At 57.4% G+C, this 23,619-nt stretch overlaps 2 protein-coding genes, 1 non-coding gene and 1 pseudogene across 3 annotated transcripts in view; 3 read left to right on the top strand and 1 right to left on the bottom strand.

Annotated features, from left to right (window-relative positions):
- On the top strand, positions 1-14,820 carry SDR42E2 (short chain dehydrogenase/reductase family 42E, member 2). The gene is made up of 11 exons (XM_039840173.1): positions 1-1,901; positions 2,344-2,439; positions 2,947-3,004; positions 3,686-3,804; positions 4,340-4,415; positions 7,676-7,758; positions 9,239-9,376; positions 9,872-9,937; positions 10,981-11,044; positions 12,404-12,477; positions 14,581-14,820. Exons 1-11 carry the CDS (start codon positions 1,272-1,274, stop codon positions 14,818-14,820), a joined length of 1,644 nt encoding a protein of 547 aa, XP_039696107.1. The 5' UTR covers positions 1-1,271.
- A 3,368-nt stretch (positions 14,821-18,188) lies between these two features.
- TRNAL-UAG (transfer RNA leucine (anticodon UAG)) lies at positions 18,189-18,270 on the bottom strand. Its single transcript has one exon. It is a non-coding gene; the product is annotated as a tRNA-Leu (tRNA).
- A 199-nt stretch (positions 18,271-18,469) lies between these two features.
- Positions 18,470-23,619, top strand: part of EEF2K (eukaryotic elongation factor 2 kinase) — a 55,746-nt gene continuing 50,596 nt past the window's right edge. Inside the window, exons 1-2 of the mRNA XM_039840251.1 lie at positions 18,470-18,601; positions 23,329-23,540. The gene's annotated coding sequence lies outside the window, so the exon portion shown is untranslated. The remainder of the gene's footprint in view (positions 18,602-23,328; positions 23,541-23,619) is intronic.
- On the top strand, positions 21,019-21,137 carry LOC120584581 (uncharacterized; annotated as a pseudogene).

The following is a 23,619-nucleotide window of genomic DNA, read 5'->3' as shown; positions in this document are numbered from 1 at the left end:
TGGATCCATTTACCGCGTGGATACCGGGGTGCCCTTAAGCTTGAAGGACCTTGCCCAAGGGAGCACCCAGCAAAATGGGGACCTGAGGCAGCGCCCCAGCGTTGTCACCGAGAGCATCCTTGTGAGGCAGGAAGGCTGCCCTGGTCCCACAGTGCTGTCCCCAGTGCAGAGTCCCCTGGGCCCCGTGCCGGGGCTGCACCCTTGTCCTTCCCGCTGGGGGAATTACACTCATCCCCTGTGATGACTCAGACTCGGGGTGTCCTCACCCCCACTCTTCAACGTGTGAGTGCTGGGCCTCGTGGGGGCATGATCGTACCTCCCACTCAGAGCTTTGAAGAGCGGGGCAGTGGCAGAGGAGACAGAAAGGTCAGCCCTAAGCTGCCGGGCTCCTGCCCGATGACCGCCACCAGCACCAGCCGTGGAGCTCATCGCTCGGTCGCACCTGTTCTTTTTTAGGGCCGCTATGTGCCACGTGGGACAGAGACTTACCTACCTCTCTGTCTACCACGCCTAGCACACAGTAGGCCCGCAGCACACAGTGGCTGCAGTTATCAGTGACGATGGTGGTGTCTGGCCCCTGGTCCAGCCTCACTTGAGGTACAGCAGGAGGTGGGGAGGGCGATGGTGCCGGTGACAGTGACCGACTGCCCAGTTCGCTTCGAGTCTGGAGTGAGGAGGACGAGGTCCTCGGTGCCGGCCCCGAAGGCCCGCGGACCGACCCGGCCGCCCTCGGAGACCCAGGAGAAGCAGACGCCGGTTGTCAGGCCAGGGGCGCAGCATGCGGAGGCGTGTGCTCGTGTCCAGGGCACAGAGCCCTCATGGATCCCGCGTGGACTCTTCCCTCCTCCTCCGGGAAGCCCTCCCGTCACCCCAGTCCAGCGAGCTCCCCCTGCGCGTGATCCGCCCTCTCTTCCTCTGGTACCACACGGGAACTGGGGTGTCAAGGAGCTGGCAGAGGGATCACAAATGCTCAGTGTAAATCTCCGCCGTGCACTATGACATCGGGCCTCGGTTTCCCCAGCTGTAACACCCAAGTCCTGGCTGCCTTGTCTCTGGCCTTCGGTGAGGATGGCAGCAGCCACCGTGGAGGTTCTCGAGATTCTGAAAGGGACGGGCTTAAAGACCCAGAGGGTCTTTAATTCCCACTAGGAGTCCCTCTCAGCCCCCAGGGCTCTGGTAATTTATGCGACTTGAGACAACTCTGGAAGCGTATGTTCTTCTGTTTTTCCCTGTAGGTGGACAGATCCTGGGTCCACCTGGCTCAGTAGAGGATGAAGCCCAACCCAGCGGGCTCCTCCCCAGAGCCCTGCAAAGACACAGGCCGAGGCGAGAGGAGCTGCCCTGTCTGCCAGGCCTGGGGAGGGGCGTCAGGCCTGGGGTCTGAGTCCGGACCGGGACCAGGACCTGGGACTGCTTCGGGACCTGGGCCGGGGCCTGCTGCTCTGTCTGGACCTGGGTTAAGGCCTGGTACTATTCCGGGGCCTGGGCCGGGACCTGGTGTGGTTCGAGAACCTGGACCGGGGCCTGGGGCGGTGTCCGTGTCCGGACCTGGTGCTACTTCAGGACCTGGGCCGAGTCCGCAGCCTGGGCCAGGAGCTGGATCAGTACCGGGGCCAGGAGCTGCACCTTTACCTGGGCCAGGGGTAGGGCCTGGGCTCAGACAGAGCTCTGGGACTGGACCCAAACCCAGTGAGCCGATGACAGCCCCACCACCAGCAGCGCCGCAGAAGTCTGAAGCCACATCTGTGCAGGCCCCTAGGCAGAAGGTTCTGGTGACCGGAGGAGGTGGCTACCTGGGATTCAGCCTGGGTTCCAGCCTGGCCAAGAGTGGCACGTCTGTCATCCTGCTTGACCTCCGCAAACCCCAGTGGGAGCTGTCCCCAGGGACCGAGTTCATCCAGGTGCAGTGATGAGGGTCTTGGGGGGCGGGTAGGGGCAGGCCGGTGGTGGAGGCTGGGGTCTGGGATCTGCAGTGACATCGGCGGATGGTGTTGAACAGCACAGGCTGTTTAAGCTCCGGCTGCAGTCCAGGAACTGCTCAGCTGGACCACCGTGGCCAAAGGCCCCTCACGTCCTCATGCACAGAAAGGGGACACTCAAGTATCTGCCTCACGGGGTCTCATGGGGACTCGATGAGATCGTGCATACGAAATACTGAGCATGCTCCTGTGACTTAGCTCGACAAACGGGGCTGATGAGGATGGTGACACCCTGTGGAATCGCATGAACCCTGCCCCCAGCCTCCCTGGCCCCAGCCTCCCTGGCCCCAGGCGAGGCGGGGCAGCCCGGGGACCTGACGAGGCCATGGACCTCCCACCCCCATCCCTTTCTGCTCTGTTTCAGGCTGACGTCCGAGACGAAGAAGCCTTGGTCCGCGCCTTCGAAGGGGTGGACTGCGTCTTCCACGTGGCCTCCCACGGGATGTCCGGTGCTGAGAAGGTGGGTGGCAGGGACTCCCTCTTCACCGGCTGCCCTCCCACTGTCTGAATGACCTTTAGCCTCGTGACCGCATTACCTATGAAACAGACGTCACTGCAGCCAGAAAAGAATGCGGTTTCCATTGGTCACACGCAGCCCCCCTGGCTGGGGCATGGACGGTGCTTCTGTGTCCGTCCCACGGATAAGGCCACTGAGACTTGCAGAGCGGGGACATGACCCGGCACATCTCGAGCCCCTTTTCTGTGCCGGGCATTGTACCGGGACCCCCCACGGGGCTTGTTTCATCCCGTAGAGCACCCAAGAAGGTCGGCCCTCACTTTCCGGATGATGGAGCTGAGGACGAGGCCAAGATGGAGCCTCCCCCGGGCGCCCAGTGGGGATGGCGGCAGAGCTGGGCCGGAGCCCGCGGCCCCCACCGGGGCCTCCACTGCAGCCCCCCGCCCCACAGCCTCGGCGACAGGGCGGGAGGCAGCTCGGTGGCTCCCTCACCCCCGTCTTCTCTTTTAGCTGCAGAAAGAGCAGATTGAGTCTGTAAATGTTGGCGGCACCAAACTGGTGATCGATGGTAGGCGCTCAGGGCGGACGCGGCCTGCCGTGCGTTTCTGGCCCCTCTGCATCGTGCACAGACCTAGCTCTGGGGGACAGGGAGGTGGGCAGAGGTGGGATGCTCTTCTGCTAGCCCTGCCCACCCCAGGCACATCCTTCCTGCCTGCAGACCTGCCCCGTCGCCCGTGGGGGGGCGGGTCAGCGTGGCCCCCACGTGTCTGGGCGTGGGGAGCAGAGCGTGCACTCAGGGCGTAAGAAAAGTCGCCGAAGCACCCAGATCGTAGACTGCCATCTGGGCTCTCTGGGCAGGTCATACATCTCATTTTTCTCTCTGATTCTAGAGTGTGCTTTTTCTGTGTTCCCACTGAGTGAGACTTTCTTCTGACGTGTCCCCTGCAAGGTAGCTCAGGGGCCACAGCCACCCTGAGACTGAGGAATGAGCCGGCCTGGCGTCCAGAGACCCACAGGGCAGGGACTTGACCCACACCCCAAGTTAGAGCTCGAGACCCTTTCCTCTTGAGCAGCTGTGCATCCTGGGAGGGCCCCAGGGAGCCAGGATGTGTGTCCGAGTTCAGGTAGAGATCTGTGGATTTGGCCAAGGAGGTCCCTGCGGGCACCTCCTCAGCCAACTCCCCACTCACACTGGCCGTGTGTGTGTGTGTGTGTGTGTGTGTGTGACTCTGTGCACCTGTTGCTGCAGTGTGTGTCCGCCAGCGGGTCCCAAGGCTCGTCTACACCAGCACCGTCAACGTCGTTTTCGGCGGGAGGCCCATAGAACAGGGTGATGAGGACTCTGTGCCATACGTCCCACTGGAGAAGGTGCCTGGCTCCCAGGAGAGGCGGCAGGGCAGGCGGGTCTGGAGCCCACAGCCCGAGGGAAGGAACGGGTGGGGCCCGGGTCAACTCACAGCTCAGGGTTAGTCCCAGGAGGAAGGGATCCCCAATACTGGGTGGCACAAGCTGGTCATGCCAGCAGGGACTTTGAAATCAGACGGACCTGGCCTCAAGCCAGCCAGGCCACTCTCTACCGGTATGACCCTGAGTGAGTCACTGTACTCCGAGCCTCTCTCCCTTCTTTTGGGGCTAACAACACGGCCCCAGTGGGGTCGTGGAGATCAGGAAGTGGGGTGGTGTGTGCGAAAATGCCCCACGAACCCCAAAAGGGCCACACGTAAAACTTCGCCCGGCACGGCCAGCAGCAGGCATCTGCAACTGGCAGGAGCCCCCCAGAGGTGGGGCACCCCTGGAATCCAGCCCCTGGGTGGTCTGAAGCGAGGCTGCAGCCCCGGGGCCGGGCTGGGCAGGCCTTGCCAGCTGACCCTCTCTGCTGGCCGTCCTCCCTGTCCTCCAACAGCACATGGACCACTACTCCCGGACCAAAGCCATTGCTGACCAGCTGACCCTCATGGCCAACGGGACGCCTCTCCCAGGTGGGTGTCGTGGGGCCCGGCTCGCAGCGGACGTGTGCGCCCCGCTTCCGGCCCCCAAAGATGCGTGAGTCCAGCTTTCAGCTGACACGTTTCTGAGGCCCGCCTCCCTGCCCAGGGACAGCTCCCCAGGGCCTTGGCCATTCACCGCTCAGCAGGTTCTGAGCACCGGCCAGGTGCCCGTTGCCCACCAGGGATACAGAACCCACTGCTCAGGGTCTGGCGGGGGAGAGGCCAGCTCGGGGTGGACCTTTGTCCTCCACACAGTAGCAGATCCATGTCAAGGACCTCCCTAGATGAAGAGTAAGTAAGTGGTTACAAACACAGAAGGAGGCACAGCACCCTGGACGGGCTGTGCGAGCGGGCGGCCCCCATGCCGAGCCCCCAGTAACCCCCAGAAGCACCGGCCTCGCGCCCTCTGCATTGCCGCTCTGGTCACAGAGAAGGGATGGTGCACACAGGCAGGTGGCTGAGCACTGGCGTCAGGCTGAACCGAGCTTGAACCCAGGCTGCCCCCGCTCTCGGCTGTGCCGTCTCGGACGAGGCATCTCCCCCTCCCGGCCTCAGTGTCCTCGTCTATAGGGAAAGGCGGGCGAGAGTGGACTCTGCCTCGGAGAGCCCACGAGAGAATAAAATAATCATGGGCACCGTTTATAAAAAAGCCTGTGTTTATCAGGTGCTTACCATGCCAGGCCCCTGTAAATTTTACACGCTAATTTTACAGGCAAAAGTCTTACCACCTCTTCGCGGTATCTGCTTTCCAAACTCGGATAAGTTCAGCCTCATGTCTCGCTATCCCAGTTATCGCTCTGTGCCCTCCGAGATTCAGAAAAGGTCCCCTCATTACCTAAACTCGGAGCCACGTGGATTTAGAAGTTGAGGGATGTTTGAAATTATAACCTCCCCCTGCCCAAATCTATAGGGAAGAAAACTGAGGCTCAGAGGTTGACTGACTTGGGTCAAGGTCACACAGCTATTAGGTGGCAGAGGCAGGATGGGATTTGAATCCCCTACGCCTACCCACAGGGTCCAACACCGGAGCCTGGGGCCCTAACCATCATGCTGCACTGTGGGTCTCTGAGCACGAGCTCTGTCCCCTACGGCCATCTCCACTTCACCGTATCACCCCGGCCTGTCAGGCCTCTACCCCAAACCCAGGGGAGCTTCCGGCTGTGTCTCCCCAGAGGTCTGACCTGCACCCAGTTGAATTCTCTCCTCTACCTGGGCCTCCGCCTGCTGGACCAGCGGCCTCCATGCCAGACACCTGATCCTCTAGCTGAGAATTATTTATACTCGCACCCCCAGCTTTCCATGGTCAGGGGAGTCACGATGCTCTGGGCCCAGCCCTCCACGACGCGGCTGCCCAGTGTCCCACCGGCCAGCACTGCTGCAACTCGAGCATCCCCCGCGCCATGCCCAGGTGACCCGCAGCTTAAAATTAGCTGCGGGCTGTTTAGAGGAAAACTCACCTGACAACCTGCCTTCCACGAGTCCAGCCACGGTCACCCTGGTGATTTCCAGTCCCTGCTCCCCAAGCTGTCACCCAGGATGGAGAGCCCGGGTCCCCGAGGCCGAGTCCTGAGACGTGCAGACCCCACCTCAGTGAGAACATGCTATGTCCTCCTGTCTCTGGGTGTATTAGTGTCCTCGGGCCACCGGGACAAATTACCACAAAGCGACTAAAATTCCTTCTCTCCCAGTTGTCACAGTTCGCAGCCAGGTGTGTGAAACCAGGGTGTCGGCTGAGCTGCACTCCCCCGGAGGGTTCTGGGGCAGAATGCGTCCCTGTGTCTTCCAGGGCTGCATCTCTACATCCTCTGCCTCCGTCTGCATCTGGCCTTCTCTTCCCCATCTGTCTCTTCTCTGTGAGTCTCTCGTGAGGCCCCTCGACCAGGTGGGATTTACGACCCGCCCAGATAATCCAGGATGACCTCACTCTGAGATCCTTAATTACAAGTGCAAAGACTCTTTTGTCAGATCAGGTCATTTCCACAGGTGCTAGGATGGGGACGTATCTTTTTGGGGCCACCACTCCATCCCCTACACTGGGCCTCGTTGTCAAGCGAGGGTGCTGGAGACGGGAACAGTTGGCATGTTGGGCCATGAGCGGGAGACACCGGCCCGGGCTCATTTATGGGGAAGTGGGACTTAGACTAGAAGGATAAAAATGGGTATCCAGAAAAACGACCACCGGGACTTAGAAAGGACAGGGTTCGGGCACCTCGGGGGCCCCGGGAAGCCGGAGCTGGTGACCAGTGTCTTGGGTGAACTCACTCCTAGGACTTTAGGTCTTTGTATCAGTGCTGCTGGAGTCACATTCCTGGGCGAGAACATGTCATTAGCCCAGCTCAGGTCCCCTGGCCACCACCTCAGGAGAGAGTGGCACTTCTAGACTGACAGGCCTCATGCAGGGGGGAGGGGGTCCCCAAAGAAAGGTGGGGTTCTGGTCCTGGAGTGTGGTCTACCCTGGGCTTCCCGAACTGGGGGTGCAGCTGCTGGGGTTTCCCCACGTAGAACATCTTCCAGGAGGCTCCACCCCAGTTAAGGAGTTGGGTTGGCAGTCAAATAATTTACAAATAAGTAATTAAAACTTTTTTTAAATCTTAAACACAAATGGATTATGGGAGTAAACCAAAAATTTTGTAGGTTTTCTTAAGACTTGAAAGAAATACATTTGTGGCAGCCCTTCCGGCTGTACCCCCAGACTTGCCCAAGGGAGACACACTCACCACTCTGCCAGTGGGGCCCCCCTGGCAGAGGTTTGGGAAGCCCTGGACCAAGCCCTATCTTGGTCTGGGGGACCCTGCTGGCACAGGACAGGGAGAGTTAGGGGCACAGACCCCCAGGCTCTTGTTCCGATGGCTTGCCCATTCTTCACTGTCTGGAAGTGTAGCCGCTCCCACCACGGACAAAGCAGCCATCATCCAGGTAAGGGGACCAAGGCTGAGGAGCTGGAAGACGGGGTCACCTTGTTAGTGTCCCCGAGAGGCGGGGTGTTAGTGGACAGAGCCTGGGCCTTGGTCCCCCATCTCAGCAACACTGCCCTGAGCTGTGTGCCCTTAGGCAAGTCACATCCCTTGTCTGAGTCTGGGTCCCTCTGCCCTTAGAGCAGGAACAGTAACAGCTCTCGCTTCCCAGTCGCCTTGAGCGCGGACACCTGTGAGCACCAGACACCTGGTCGGACCTCTGTTGGAGCAATCGCAGCCCTCACATAACTGATGATGGGGAAGCAGATGGCCCTGACCTCCCTCCCTGTGTCCTAGGAGGAGGCACTCTGCGGACTTGTGTGCTCCGGCCCCCGGGGATCTACGGCCCCGAAGAGCAGAGGCACCTGCCCCGCGTGGCGGTAGGTCACCCGCCCTGCGTGGCGGGCACACCGTCCCGCCCCCGCGCAGGCGCAGGAGGAGGAGGTCTGGGGGGAGGGGTCGGGGGCGGGGCCTCCAGTCCCCAGTCACCGCATCACTCCGGGGGGCCGTGTCCCCAGCCAAGGCCCTCGGTTCCAGTTCCAGGAGGCGCCCGCGCCCCATCAGGCCCACCGTGTGTCCCGGGCCCCGGCGGGGTGGGGAGATGTGGAGCATGGCCCCACAGAGGCAGAGGCGAGTCTCCTGCCTCCGCTCAGATATGGGCTCCCCGAGGTCTGGGTGGCTCATCCATGCCCCCAGCACAGGGTCTTCATGCAGAAAGCCTTCTGCAGAGAAAGCCAGGCACCGGATATATGCCTCCCCGAGGCGCTAGGCGCTGTCCTCCGGTCCCTCCCAGCCCGGCCGGGGAGACAGATGCCACAGCCGCAGACGCAGTGTGGTGAGGGCTGGTAGAGGGGAGAGCGGACAGGGCCTGGCAGGGGAGGTCCCGGAGGGCTTCCTGGAGGAAGTGACGCCCGTGCTGTTTGGGAAGAGAAGAAGGAACGAGCCAGGAAATGGGGTGGTCGAGAGAAGGTGTTCCAAACCGAGGAGACAGCGTGGGCACAAACGTGCCGGCGAGACAGGTCGCCGTCCTCAGTTTGGGGACAGATCAGTGACAGAACAGACGACGGTTCCCACCCTTGTGGGGCTTGGATTCTCGCTCAGGGAGGTAGGTAGTAAACGTGACCCATGATGAGGAGAGGTCGAAGGTGCCAGGTCTGGGGTGGCAGCGTGAGGCGCCCGGGGGCGCGCACTGTCAGCGGAGCCTCGAGGAGCGGGGGCCTTTGGGCATCAGCCTGAAGGGGTGACCGAGGGCATCGCACAGGGTCGCAGGAAGAGCCCTCCAGGCAGAGGGGACAGCTCGTCCAACAGCTGAGGCCCAGGGGAGGCCGCGGGACTGGAGCGAGGCGGGCGAGGGGTTTGTAGTAGGAGGGAGGCCATGTCCACGTGGCAAGGGCCCCCGGGCCGTGGTCAGGACCGAGGCTCGTAGCCTGGTAGGATGAGCACACCCCCCGAAGGTTCTGGGCAGAGGCACACGTGCTCCGACTTAGGGTTCCAAAGGATGCCCTGGCCGGGTGGAGAACAGCTCCGGGCGAGGGCGGCAGCAGGGGACCCATGAGGTGGCTCTGTGGGGATGCAGATGACAAAAGAGGGGGCAGGCGAGGCGAGAGAGGTGGTCAACGCTGGGCAGACTGCAGGTTGGGCCAAGCAGACCTGCAGGTGACCTGGCACAGGTGCGAAGGAGGGCGGGCAGAGGTGGCCCCGGCTGGCGCTGTCACGAGATGGGAGGGAGGCGGGAGCGTGCCGTCCGCAAGTCACCAGTTCCGGCCGGGACAGCGGGGACCGGCCGGAGCCATCAGTCAGCCCGTCAGCATAGACGCTGAGTTCAAAGCCGCTCCGCTGACGGCGCCTCCCCCTCCCCAGGGCCACATCAGGAAGAGGCTGTTCCTGTTCCGATTTGGGGACCGCGGGACGCGGATGAACTGGGTCCACGTGCGCAATCTGGTGCAGGCGCACGTGCTGGCGGCCGAGGCCCTCACCGCCGCCAGGGGCTACGTGGCGGTGAGTCCCCCGCGGGCTGCAGGCAGGTCCCCATCCCTCGGAGACCCGTTTCTCTCCAGCTCAAGATGGCAGGCAGGCAGGACTGTAGGCCCAGGGACACATTAGGGGAGGGGCGGGGCGGGCGCTTTCAGAGCATCACGAGCTCCTGGCAGTGACCCCGTGAGGTAGGTGGCGTTGATCACAGAGCACCAGTCACCAAATGTCAGCATCTTATATACACCGTCACATTTCATCTTCACGGCAGCCGAGAGGGAGGGAGACCCCATGCCCACCTTCCCATTTCCCAGATGAGGGACCGAGGTGCAGAGAGGCTGAGTGACTCCATCGGGGTCACACGGCTAGTCAGCCCCGAATTCAAAGGGAATTGCCCAGGTCTGTCCCCAGGGCGGAGGGCTGGCCATGACTCCTCCCTCCGGAGCTGCTCAGAAGAGCTGGGGGGTTGGGCAGAAGGCGGGCGGGTGCCTGACGGTCCCTCTCCCCTCGTGTCCCCCTCAGAGTGGGCAGGCATACTACATCAATGACGGGGAGAGTGTCAACATCTTTGAGTGGATGGCCCCACTGGTAGGTGCCCAGACGCCCCTCCCCCCCGTGAGATTTCGGGGATCCCCGCCTCTTCTCTCCCTGTCATCCTTTCTTACTTCCAAAACAATCAGATTTCACATTCAAAACCAGCTCTGGAACCAGCATCCACTGAGTGACACTGGAACTAACTGGAGCTGGGCGGTGGCTGCCCCTTTGGGGGGCCATGTGTTCCCCCCATTTGCCGTAGTCCCTCCCAGCCTGCTTCCCGGTGGATGCTGACTGCTGGCCCTGTGGCATTTTGCTTGTGATCCCCCACATTATGTGGTGACACTCTGGAAGAGAACCCCCCAAAACATTCCCTTCTCCAGATATAGCATATTTTGTTTGTCCATTCATCAGTTAATGGAAATGTGGGTTTTCCCCCTCGGGCCTGTTGTGAATAATGCTGCTGCAGACACTGATGTGTAAGTTTCCGTGTGCTCACACGTGCTCGTTTCTCTTGGGCGTGAGCACAAGGACACGTAGGAGTGGGCGTGCCAGGCCATGTGGTCCACCCACGTTTAGCCTTTGGAGGACCCGCCGGACTGCTTTTCAAAGCAGCTGCATCGCTTTACATTCTTGCAGACTGAAAGAGGGTCCAGTCTCCCCACATCCTTGTCGGCCCTCGTCACTGTCGTTTTCATACAAACGAAGGCCTCGGTTCATCCTGTGCCAGCCCAGGTCTTCAAGCATCTCCCACCCCCCTCCACACATATGCTGTGTTTTTTTTCTTTAATAGCAATTTTAGAAAAATCAGGTTCTACGTACGTGCCTTGGAGTATCAATGGGCATAGGCCGATGTAAACAAAAACTAAATTTGGCGAACGAGCCCAGGTTAAAAACCCACCCCTGGCATTCCGTTCCTACCTGAGGTTTCATTTCGAGAAAGCACAGGCTCGGGGCTGACTGCAGGGTCTGTCCCCGTGGGAGGGGCTGGGAGGGGGTGGAAGGTATCTCTGTGGGCCCTAGGGCACAGGAAACGGGGTATTCCCATTCCGGCCCCCGAAGAACCTGTTCTCATCTCAGGCCGTGTTTCTTTACAGTTCGAGAAGCTGGGGTACAGCCAGCCTTGGATCCAGGTGCCTACTTCCTGGGTCTACCTGGCAGGTAAGGAAAAGGGTACATATAGTAGAAGCCCTCCACGTGCCAGGCGTACATGTGTCACCTCATCATAAACCAGGGCCAGGGCTAGATGGAGGCGTGTGGTCACTGAGGGCACATTTAAGGAGACCCTCACCCCCAGGGCCCAGGGGCTCCAAGCCTGTTCAGCACTGCCTGGCCAGACAGCAAATGCCTCCTCCCCTCACCTTAGTCCAGCCCGCCCCCATAAGCCCTAGCCCTCTATCCCACTTGCGAGGTGGGTGTGACTAGGCCCATTGCAAAGACGCAGCAACCAGGGCTCTGAGCAGGACATGAGCTGCCCATTTTGCCACGGCGAGAAGCATGACGGGCAGAGTTCACAACCCTGTGGCCTGTGCTGGAGGGCACGGCCAGTCAGCAGGAGACGGTGCCCTGGGGCTGCCGCAGCCCGCAGGATCACCCCGAAGCTAAGGCTGCTTTTGGACCCGTGGGGGTTCTGTTTTGACCCTAGATTCTCCTCCTCGCCTTGACGGTCAGTCTCTACCCGCACCCCCCAGCATCCCTCTGTTGGACCCCCTCCAGCTAGAATGCTGAGCGGGCATCAGCCATGTGTTGGTCAGCCCAGGGGACTGGTGGCCCTCGAGTCACAAATAGCTATGCTCTTGGAAAACCTCAGCTGGATCTGTTGTATTTTAAATGCCCTGGGAAGCTTGCCATTTAAAGCGGGGGTTTGCAAACATTTGTCCACCGGGCACGCGAGCCAGATGCCTTCTGCACAGAGCTGCCATAGTGACTGATGCTCCATGCCTCCAGCTGGGAAAAGATCGGCCATGGGTTCTGGCAGCTTTAGAGGATTAGATATAATTTCTTGGCTCTCAGGGACTAACTATAATGCAGAAGTTCTTCACCTGGCTGCACACTAGAAGCACCTGGAAGCTTTTAAAATATACAAACACTTTGGCCAGTCCCCAGACCGATGACACCCGTGGGAAGCGAGGGGAGGGAGGGAGCATCGACATTTTTTTTAAGTGGTCCAGCGTGCCACCCAGGTAGAGAACCACCGCACCAGCTTCTCTCTCCTGCTCCACAGAGCATATCAGAATCGGGGTGAGGTGGACCTTACGATACAGATACCTTTGAATCTGCTCAGTCTGTCCTTTGCTATGAGAAACAACTTACTTGAGACACATTTTGCAGCCAAACGAGGCACCCCAGCGTGTGCCGAGAAACGGCTGATTTAAAGGAACCCAAGGACAGGAAAACTCTCGGCTGAATGAAGACTCCCCCTAGCAAAGCAAATAGCGCCCCCAACTGAGCATCCCCGAGTGCTCCGCGGAGCTCATAGAGGGCAGGCCCCTCTGGTCACCGGTCCCTCTCCCCACACAGCCGCCCTGATGGAGAACGTGCATCTGGCACTGAGGCCCATCTGCAGCCTCCCCCCGCTGCTCACCCGGAGCGAGGTAAGTGGGCCACTGCTGGGGGAGCCCTGCACCCTGGTGCCCCCTCGCCCACCCTCCCGCCTCTTTGCCACCCCTTCCTGCCACCTCCCGTCACCCCTTTGACACCATAGCTAGATGCCTGAGGTCTCAGAACCTTCCGTGTGGGCCCAGATCTAGGGCTAGCTCCCGGATGGGTGTCCAGCCTCTGGGCTTCTGCTTACGCTGTGCTCGCTTGGTCCAAAATGTGACAGATCTGAGCCCATCGTCATCACTGCCGTTTCATGCATAAGCCAGACTGGAGGCTCCAAAAAGCAGGTTCCGTGACATCACTCCCCACCAACCCTGCCAGCTGCACACACACACACACACACACACACACACACACACACACACTGTGCACACACATATAGAGCCTGGTGGTTCTAGGTTCACCATCCATGCTTTCCAAACAATAAGTGCACATTAAGTAACTATTCTGTACAGAATACTTTTCTCAAATAATGATGCAGTTCCCCATTTGCATATACAGTTTAGAAGAGGGGATGTTTTACTGCAGATTGGAAACTTCACTGAGGTTTGGTGTTATTTGCCAAATCCTTCCAGCCCCCTCCCTCCTTCGATTCTCTCTGACGCCCTGGGAAGTTAGGAAGGGCAAAAACGTATATGCTCTCACTCTCTGATGGGAAACTGAGCACTAAGACGGTCAGCAACGCGTCCAAGCTCACGCCGCCTGGGTTCGACTTGGAGCTCCATGCTCGGTGCTGTCCGCTGGGGCCTTCCTTGCCCAGCTCAGCGGCAAAGCATCCTCAGCGAGCTGCAGATTTCTGTGCAGTGTGGCTCGGGCGCCCTCTGCTGGTCAGTCTATGACACACCAACCAGCCCTCTAGTTTGACTTCAGGGCCTTTCATTCATGCAGCGTGCATTGAGCACCTGCACTGTGCCAGGCACCGTGCCGAGCCACGGACGCAAGACGTGGTCCTTGATCCGGTGAGCTCACAGTCGCAAGGGGAAGACGACCCAGTGACCCAGCAGCTCAGCACACGCTGATAAGGGCTACTCTAGGGGAGGTTAGGAGGGACGTCGGAGCACATAGGAGGGGCACCGAACGAAGCCAGTTCTGAGGAAGTAAGGAGGTCTCCCCAGAGGAGGTGACATCTAAGCCCGAGATCTGAGAATACTGCGTTCCAGGGCTCTGCTTATCTAGGTTAGTCTACCAAAACCCTGCACTTACTCGCTGGGTCAGAAAGGGACCAGAACTGGCCTCTGTCCTCCCGCAAGCATCCGAGGACAGGGGCGTAACTCCAGGGGGGCTGTTTCTGTGCCATGGAAGAATCAAGCAGCTAGTGGACCCCTTCCAAGGTCCGGCGGAGGACAAAGTGAGTCAGGCAAGAGGACATCCTCTTGGCCCCAGCATAGCACGGAAGAGCGGGAGCTGCAGTCCAGCTCCCCTGTGTGGCCCTCAGCAAGTCACTTAACCTCTCTGATCTCCAGTTTTCAGATAGGTAACGAGGAGATGGGATGGTACCACCTCAGAGGGTTAAATGAGATAAGGCCTGGAAAAGGTTTATAGCTCAGGTCAGGTACTAGTGAGCTCTGAACGGATAGCTGCATTATTTACCCTTGAGCCTGTGGGCTCCAGGCCATCTGGCAGCAAAAACGCCGCTCAAACCCTGGAGAGTAATCGCTTCTGCGCAACTGAATTCCTGTCTTGGGGAAGCTCGGTGAATGGCTGAGGGCTGAGCTGAGCCCTGGGGCCCGCCTGGCCGGCCTTACTCTGGGGCTGGGGGCCAAAAAACCAAGAGTGTTTCCTGAGGCATTTTCCAGAGATCTGCACCCAGGCCATAGCGCGGACACCCAAGAGGGTATCAAGGGCCTCCAAGGTCAACGTGCTGGGCCAGGGAGGGGAGTGCAGTGGGGCCTTTGCTTTGGGGGCGGGGGACTGAGTTCAGTAGGGTAGGCGAGATGCAGAAAAGGCATCCTGGAGGCAGCACCCCCCCAAGAAAACGAGATGCGAGACGGGAAGGAAGCCCTCCCCGACGCAGGAGCAGGACCGCGCAAAGGCGTGCGAGGCGGCTTTCCCACCCGCACCAGTCCCGCCGCCGGCTGCCCCGCCTCTCCCCGCAGGTGCGCAGCGTGGCCGTGACGCACACCTTCCGGATCGCCAAGGCCCGCGCGCAGCTCGGCTACGCGCCCGGCAAGTTCAGCTTCGCCGACGCGGTGGAGCGCTACGTGCAGTCCACGGCCGGGCGGCCCCGCGGGCCCGCCGCGCCGACGCGCCTGCGGCTGCTGCTCGCGCTGCTGCTGCTCGCCGGCCTGCTGGCCCTCGCCCTGCACCTCTCAGGCCTACAGCCGTCCGGCATCTGACCGCTTGCCTCCCGCCTGGCCCAGGCCCAGCCTCAACCCGCGTCCTTGCACCCGCCCCTGCTGCGCCCCCCGGACTTGGGCCCCACGCACGTCCCGCCCCCGCGTCCTGGGCCCGCCCCCGCCGCTGGAGTCGTGGGCCCAGGTTAAGACGCACACCCCGGCCCCGCCCCCGCCCTGGCTCCACCCCCTCTCCAGCCACGCCTCCTCGGGGAGTGCCCCGGGCCTGGCCTCTGCGGTCTCTAGTGGCTAGCGCAGGCTGGGGTGACGGCTGCAGAGTTTTCGCTGTCCGCTGCAGCCCCTGAAGGGACCGACACTGACCCCTCCTCGCGGCCCGAGCGTCTCCGGGCTTGACCTTGGATTAGACCCATTCTAGGAGCGTTGCGTTCGATCCTCTCCTACCCTAGTGTCTGGCAGGTCTCCCTGTGTGTTGACAGCCAGGGTTGGAGGGACACCTGAGACCCACGCTTCTGCCCAACCCAACCTTGCCTTTGGGGGCTTCTGGTTTACGAGTCTGGGGGTGACTCAGCATAGTAAACACAGGTTTCTGTACCAGCAGCGACATCAGAAAAGCACAAAAAAACCCCACAACTTTTTAAAGAATTGAACGTCTCGAAAAGTACCAGTATAGTTATAAAGGGGAGATTTAGAATTTGGTTGGTCATATTTTGTAATTTAGTATTGCTTCTGTTTGTTAGTGAGGGGCGGTGGTGATCACCGTAATCTTTGATGTTTAAGCCCACGATATTTCTTAATCCAGCCCTGCTTTCCACAGAAACAGCACCTCCCTATCATCTCGGTATTGATTATGGATGATGCCAAGATGAGTGTGTAAATACATCCGTGTGTGTATCATAAAATGCACATGTGGAACTGGCCGATTAAACTAAGGATCCTCCTGGTAAAGACAAAAACTATCACAAACCATCATTAACCTGTGGCGGGGTAGGGGAAGTGTTCGTCGGAGCCCACCATTGCGGGGTGTGGGAGTCCATCGCCTGTGTGTCCCTCTCTGCTGAGCAATGAAGCTTGTGAAGCAGCCAAAAGGTGTATGCTCCTCTTTGCTAGGCTGAGTCGCATGGGGGTGTATCATTTTTTAAAGCTCAGTAGTGCTCCTTATGTCTGTTGAGCGCAGGACAGTCTGAAAGGGCTTTTGCCTGTATACATTTATTGAATTATTAGGGCCTCCCTTACGGTAGGGTTTATTCTCATTTTACAGATGAGGAGACTGGGGTTGTGGCTAACTTCAGAAAGGGGAGAAGGGCGGGGGTTGCTGCTCTTCTGCACCTCAGCCATGCTAGGGCTGCAGTGGAGCTGTGGGGTCCCCCTCCTTCACAGGCGCCGGAAGTTAGGCACCGGAAGTCCGTGGGCTCCCTTTTTTCTCAGCAACACGCTTGCGTCTAAACTCGCCTCCGCTGACTGTCCTCTGTCCACCAATCCTGGGAAACCTGTTCTTAGGGCAGTGAAAACAGGCTTCCCCTGTTCACATAAACTTCTAGATCTTTTCTCTACTGCTGGACCTCAGCTTTTGAAACCCAAAAGCAGAATCCACTCCTTTGTTTTCTGGATTTCTCTAAGACGCCTCTTCTTCCCTGAGGCTCTCAAAGTAGAATGAATGGCTAAACCCTGGGCACGGGGACAGTGCGGGTCACTATGCCAAGAAAGCCTCCATCGTCTAAGTGTCTTTACCCAGTGGGAAAGGAGATGACACCTCCACCCAACAAACAGAGTCCCCATGAGCATTTTAAAGGTCGCCCAGATAACTAGCCTTCCTCGAGGTTTTGAAGGGACAAGTAGGAGGCGATCGTAGCTTACCAAACAGAAGCATCATCAATGCGGAAAACAGAGTTGTCACCGTGGGCAGCCCAAAGTGATACAGACAATCAGAAGAGACCATCAAGATACATTCATGAACTTTCCATTATGGGCACTGAAGCTGTTGCCTGTTGTAAACCCATGCCAGGTGTCTAAAGCATCCTCCAGCCTCTCATTTTAAACGTATTCTCCCCCCTCAGAATCAAATTTCGTGATCGGTTGTTCACAACTCATTTCTTTTAAACCCATTCCGAAACGGGTTTAATCCAGGTCATCAATGACCTTGTCCCTAAGTCATAAATCCAGTGGCGATTTTTTCAGCCAAGCCTCTTAGCAGAATTCGACCCTATTGGCTACTCCTGACACGTTTTCCACCTGTGTCTCCGTCTCCCTCACTGGCTTCTCTTCCATTGTCCTCCCTTTATGCCTCAGGACTCTGTCTCGGCCCCTCTGCTCCCTCTGTGACTCTTCCCGGGTGAGCTCATCCACTTCCATGGCCTCTGTCTCCAGTGCCTCCTAAGTGTCTGTGGTGTTTGCTCAGTAACCACCAGACTTCTACGTCCAACCTAAGTCTAAAGCCTCACCTTGGCGTCCACGGCCTTCCGAGCCTCCTCTTGCTTGTCATGCACTGCTGCTCTCCGTCCAGCTGCCCTGAACTGCCATCACGGCACCTGACTCACCAGGCTCTCATTTGCACCCAGGACTTTCCACATGCGGGTCCCTCTTCCTGGAGCTCCCCTCTCCCCCCTTCACGGGGCTAATCTGTCAACTTTGTTCCCAGCTAAATGTCACCTCTTCCACGGATCCTGGGCCAGGTTAGCATGTGGCACTGCAGAACAGCCCTCAGAGGCGTGATTAAGGAAATAACAATGAGTATAAGTCTGAGTGCCGACAAGGCTGCCTTGTTTGTTCCGTCGCCTCGGGACTTGCTTGGTTTCCGGCCCTTGGTAGGCCGTTTGTGAATAGTTGTTGAATAAATAAATAAGCGAGGGGCCCCCAAACCTAGACTGAAAACCAAGCAGGAGGTGGGTCAATGAAGCTGGGACCTCAAGGTTAATACCCCCACGTGAGGCAGACCCCCTGATAACCCAGCCCCTCCACAGGGACAGCCGACACCGTTTCTGCCAACAGGGTTCTGGAGTCAGCGGGAGCTCTCCGAGGTACACGGAGCGTGGCAGATGGAGACCCCCCCTAACTCAGGTCACCATTAAAATCACCCCCACCCACCTTTTGCCCCTGGGAAGTAAAGAGGCCCGCTCCTTGTGGCCTGAGACTTCGAAGCATTAAATTAAAGACGCAGGCAGAACTTTTCAAAGTATCTCAGATGCTTTCTCCTGGACATAGGATGTTTTATTTTTTTTTAGGTAGCAGGATTGGTTGGTTTGTGTACCAAGCTAGAGAGAGAGAGGGCCTGCGCTGTAGTTTCCCCGCCTCCCCCAATCCTATTTTAAAAAAAAAGGAGAGCGTCAGAAAGGGGAAGAAGGAAGATGGACTGGAGAGGATGACACCGAGAGGTTGAAGAGTTGAAAGACGGAAAAGTGAAACCATCAAGGGTGTGGCAGCGGTGGGATTCGAACCCACGCCATCGAAATGACTGGAGCCTAAATCCAGCGCCTTAGACCACTCGGCCACGCTACCTCCCGGAGGCTGGTTTCGCCATTGAGACTCTATTAGTGTAATGACGCAGCGCAGCACGTTCCGTGGACCCGCCCCTGTGGACGTGCGCATGCCCGATGCTGGCACTCTCCGCGGGCCCCGCCCCTGTGGATGTGCGCATGCCCGATGCTGGCACTCTCCGCGGGCCCCGCCCCTGTGAATGTGCGCGATGCCGGCTTTTGAGCGTCGGGCTCCCACGGGCGTCGCGGGCTCACAGTACTCTGGCGACTTACAGCCGTAACTACAGTCGGAACGCAGCGTTAAAAAGCAGGGGAGAGTCCCTCGACGTTAAACATTAATGTTCCGTCTTCAGGTATGTGTGCCTCTGGACTTCCGCCGGCGTGGCACGCCGCCTGCGGCCACCTGGGGGCGTCGCCGCTCCTCCCGCGGGGGCCCGGCCGGGTCCCCAACCGGCCGGGTCCCCAACCTGCGGGCTGTGCACCCCCGCCTCCGTCGCCTCTGTGTCCGTCCGCAGAACACACGCAGCTGGCCTCCACTTCCGCCTCCCGGCAGCGTTAGCAGTTTGCACATCTGCTTCCAGCATTCTCAGACGACAAATGAACGCTACAGAGTCGCGTCCCCTTCGCCGTCCCCACGTGCTCTTCCCCTACCTCCCCCCTGCCCTCGCCCCACCCTCCTCGGGAGTTTCAATTTCTCTTTAGTCCGCTCTACTTTTTTCTAATTCCACATACGCACAGGCTTACCCACTGCCGTGCACGTTTAAGGAAAATGAAAAGCCAGCATAATAAAGATAGGTGAGTGGGTGTGGTTGGCTGCATAACGCCCCCTACGCCCAAGATGCCCACATCCAAATCCCCAGAACCCGTGAACAAAAGGGACTTTGCAGATGTGATTAAGTTGGGATCCCGAGGTGGAGAGAGTATCCTGAGTTGTCCAGGTGGTCCCAACGTCATCACAAGGGTCTTTATAAGAGAGGCAGGATTAGAGACCCCGTGAGGACGGGAACAGGTCCAGTGGTGCAGCCACGAGCCGGGGAATGCCGGCGGCCTCTAGAGGCTGGAAAAGGTCACAGATCCTATTCTTCGCCAGAACCTCAAAAAGGAACACGAGGTGCCTGACAGCTTGATTTTAGGACTTCTGACCTCCAGAACTGTAAGAGAGCTGGTTTTTTGTTGTTGTTGTTGTTGTTGTTTGTTGTTTTCTAAGCCACTAAATTTGTGTGATTTGTTAGAGCAGCAACAGAAACCACTACAATGGGTAAACCCACTGGCGGGGGACTATTGCAGAGACGGTTTGGAAGAAGAGTTGGAGTCTGGAAATGTGTAACTTACATGGATAAAGAAGAGGAGGATGGACAATCCTGGCCACCCGACCCCTGTCTCCATGGCCTTTTATTAAGTTTCACAACAATGCTGGCTCTGTAATTTAACAATAGTTACTCGCAGGTCAGCACATGGGAGCTACAGCCAACTCCCAGATTCAGCCTCAAAGCCACTTAGTGTTCTCCGCTGCTTCCTCTCAAGTATCTTTTTCTAGTCCCTAGAGCAAGAAGTCTCGGAATCGGTCAGGCGTGTGCGCCCTCCCTGCAATGTGTCCTTGTGTGCGAGTCCACATCTTCTTCCATTGTTCTCGTTGCTCCAAGCACCAGACATCCTGTCAGGAACATTCTGTACCGCAGGCGTCTCTGACAACAGGGAACCCCGCAGCCTTTACCTGAGGCTTTACCGGCTATGTCTCCTTAGGAAAGCCCCTTTTCTCTGAGCCTCAGTCTCTTGTCCTTGTAAGAGGGTGATCATATCGGCACCCACCTCACAGAATTTGCCATGAGAATTAGATTCATTCATTCTGCAAATATTTCTTGAGCTCCTACCATCATGTATCAGGCACTGTTCCGGAGGGCAGGCCGTGGTGTCTTGTTCACCCAGTGCTATATCGCCAGGACCTGGCACTGCGTTGGCGGCAAGGCTTTTCCCTGAACCAGTGGTTCTGCATCCTTGGTTAAGGCCACTCCATCTTGCTGTGTGGACTTGGACCAAGCGAGAAGCGCAGGTTTCTGGCTGGAGCCGCCCACCACGGCGGCGGCGAGCGGAACTTTCACCTGGAAGCAGCCGGACTGCGATCTGATCTGGAAGCTCACCCCCTGCGGGCACCACAGAGGAAGAAGAGGCCTCTCCAGGTAGTCAGTCCCGCCGGGTGACTCGGCCTTCTTCAGTAGTCAGCCATTTGCAGCAGCCGCCCCACCCCTCCCGAGGCTCTCTCAGATAAGTGAATTCAGGTAGACATTTACCTGCACCTGCCAGGCCCAGGCAGGCAGAAAGCAGGTCTTCTGGGAGAACGAGAGCTCTTCCTAGAGTTCTCAGAACCCTCACGGCAGAGGCTTCGCCAGCGGAACGAAGATCCAGGGGAAGCGAGGCGGAGAGCTCATCTGCCCCCCTTCCCAGCGCTTCCTCCCGGCCCAGCGGGATGACTCAGCTTCTCCTGTTCTGTGCCTTCCAAGGCGTCTCCTCTGCAGAGCTGGCCCTGCCGGACAGGGGTGGGGAGGCCACAGTAACCAGAGCAACTGGGCTCTGTTTAGTTTTTGTTCTTTTTTTTTTTAAGTGACATTTAAAAATAACTTTTGCAAAAGTAATACAGGTACCTTGTTGAAACCCAAGCGAGGAAAGAAAAGCACAAACGAGAAAATAAAATCGCCTTTAATTTCTCCACCCCGTGAAACTCTCAGCACTTTGGTAAAGGAAGATATTGTTGACGTTTTAAATTTGGAATGTAGTTTATGGCCACGCCACCCTGAACAAGCCCGATCCCGTCTGATCTCGGAAGCTAAGCAGGGTCAGGACTGGTCAGTACTTGGATGGGAGACCACCTAGGAAGACCAGATGCTATAGGCGTAAAAAATAAAAAATAAGGGATTGTAAGCTGACAAGGTCCTTGCAGTTTGTGAGGTCAACCAAGGGTTGTGTCACCTAAAAAAATAAAAATTAAAAAATTAAAAATAAATTTGAAATGTAATGCACACTCAGTGTGAATTTTTCCCAAATGTCCAATCATATATGTAAAGTCACAGGGAAACTCTCTTCCTGACCCCCACCCCCCTTTATGCCTGTACCCCACAGCTCAGAAGTGACGGCTGTAAGGACACACCACTTAGCCGCAGCCCTCCGGCCCTCCTTCTCCGCAGGTGGAACCAGAGGCTCGAACCGGCCCCACCCGAACCCTGGGGCTTTCCTCGCTTGAGGGGAAGGGAGGAATGCACTGCCCACATGCAGAGGACAGACTGTTAAGTTACGTGACGGTGACCACCGCCAGCCCCTCGGCCCCTCGTGCTATAGAGCAGAACAGAGGTCACTTCCCCTAAGTCCCCTGGAGGCTGAGGGACCCCTTCCCTCCTGGCTCACAGTGTGCTGGTTTGCGCTGTTCCTGAGACAGCCTGTTGTCCCTCCCCAGGCTAGCATGTAAGGCGCTTCCGCTTACCTGGGGCAGGTCACGCCCTAGTACTCCACGCACCCTGCCCTGTCCTCTGTAATCCTTGGGGCCTGCCACACGGTGTGGCACATATGCACATCACCGTCCGCCTCCCAAGACGCATGTCTCACATGTGAGTCCCCTGGTAAAGTCGGAATGACGGTGAAGTTGTCGCCCCCTTTCTCTGGTCTCTCGGCCCTGGGGAATCTTACGTAACCCCGCAAGACAGACGAGTGGTCATTTCACAGTGTTCTCGAGTCTTCCTGTAGCTACAGGTGGGCCATCGGGACGGCTCTGTGAAGGGCTTTATTTCTCATGCCCCATAGGCCCGGGACCTTCTGGGCCAAGGAGGTAAGCTGAGGACGAGTGGGCGAGTGCTACCGGGTACCAGACATTATTTAATGTGCTTGACCAGGTCAGGACAACGCCCGGCAGGCTGTCCTGGGGAAGGACAATGGCCAGATGTAGGAACCAGCACGTAGGAGGAGGTGGGGGAGGGGCGCGGCTTCATGTCAGAATGAACACCGGTTTTGATCACAGTCTTGAAGGGGGCTCTGCAGGAAGACGCCCCCATCCTGGCCCCGGTCCAGCCCACTAGACAGACAGCAGGCACATCATGGAACAGTCTCTCTTCAACTTCTAGACGTTCCATGGAAATCGTACAATATGTTTCCTTTTATGTGTGGCTCCTTCCGCTTAGCATGTTTTTAAGGTTGATCCATGTTGTATGTATCAAGTATCAATGTTTCATGCCTTTTCATTGCCAAGTAATATTCCACCGTGTGTATATACCACATTTTAATCATCCATTCTTCTGTCGACGGACATTTGTGGTGTTTGCACCTTTTGGTTTATAATGAATAATGCTGCTATGAATATTTGTGTATAGCTTTTTGTGTGGAAGTATGTTTTCATTTCTTTTGTGTATATACCCGGAGATGGAATCGCTAGGACATGTTTAATTTTTTGGAGGCGCTGCCAAACTTTTCCACTCCTGCCAGCAGCGTGTGAGAGTTTCATTTTCTCCACATTCTTGTCAACACTTTTTATGATCTGACTTTTTCATTATAGCCATCCTAGTGGGTGTGGTTTTGATTTGCATCTTTTTAATGGCTATTGAGTATCTTTTCATGTGCTCATTGGTCATTTGCATATCTTCTCTGAAGAACTGTTCAAATCTTTTGCCCATTTTAAAAAGTGGGTTATTTATCTTTTCATTAAGAGTGGTAAGAGCTTTTTATATATTTTAGCTCCAAATCCCTTATCAGGCAGGATTTGTGAATATTTTCTCCCATTCTCTGAGTTGTCTTTTCACTTTCTTGATGATATCTTTTGCATCCTGTGGGTTGAGGCCCGTGGAGGGATGGGGAAAACTCAAACCCCTGTGGGCAGGGAGAGGGATTTTTCTCATAGGAATGGGCCTTTTGTCCATCCGAGCTTGAAGAGGTGGTGTTTGTCCATGTGACGGAAGGGGGGGCAGGCTTCAAGAGAAGGGAGCAAGGCTTGGGACTGGACTGTGCCAGCAAAGGGTACCCTGTGAAGGGTCTGTTTTTCTCCAACGTTATACTATAACGTTGAAGGTATAATTTTTTTCCTCCTATATTTAATTCTCTTTAGTTACCCCCAAACTCTTCAATAGAGTCTGAACAGTTTTGCGTGATGGTCAAAGGAGGTGACGAAGGACTCAGCACAAACCGAGAATGACCTGATCCACATCTCCTTGCTGAGGCCACCCAGGGCACCTATCTTCCGAAAGCTACTGCAGGTGACGCCTGCTCCTCCTGAGCTCCGCTCAGATGCCACTTCTCCAGAGAAGCCTTCCTGATCAGGTTTGCCTTCGTAATCTCACATTGCCCCACGCTTCCCACTCAGCGCTCCTCACAGTTTACAGTGGTGTGGAGTGACTGA

This window comes from Pteropus medius, unplaced genomic scaffold (assembly GCF_902729225.1).
Source record: "Pteropus medius unplaced genomic scaffold, Ma_sr-lr_union100, whole genome shotgun sequence".
Classification (NCBI taxonomy): Eukaryota; Metazoa; Chordata; class Mammalia; order Chiroptera; family Pteropodidae; genus Pteropus; species Pteropus medius.
This window is presented reverse-complemented; position numbering and strand designations above follow the sequence as displayed.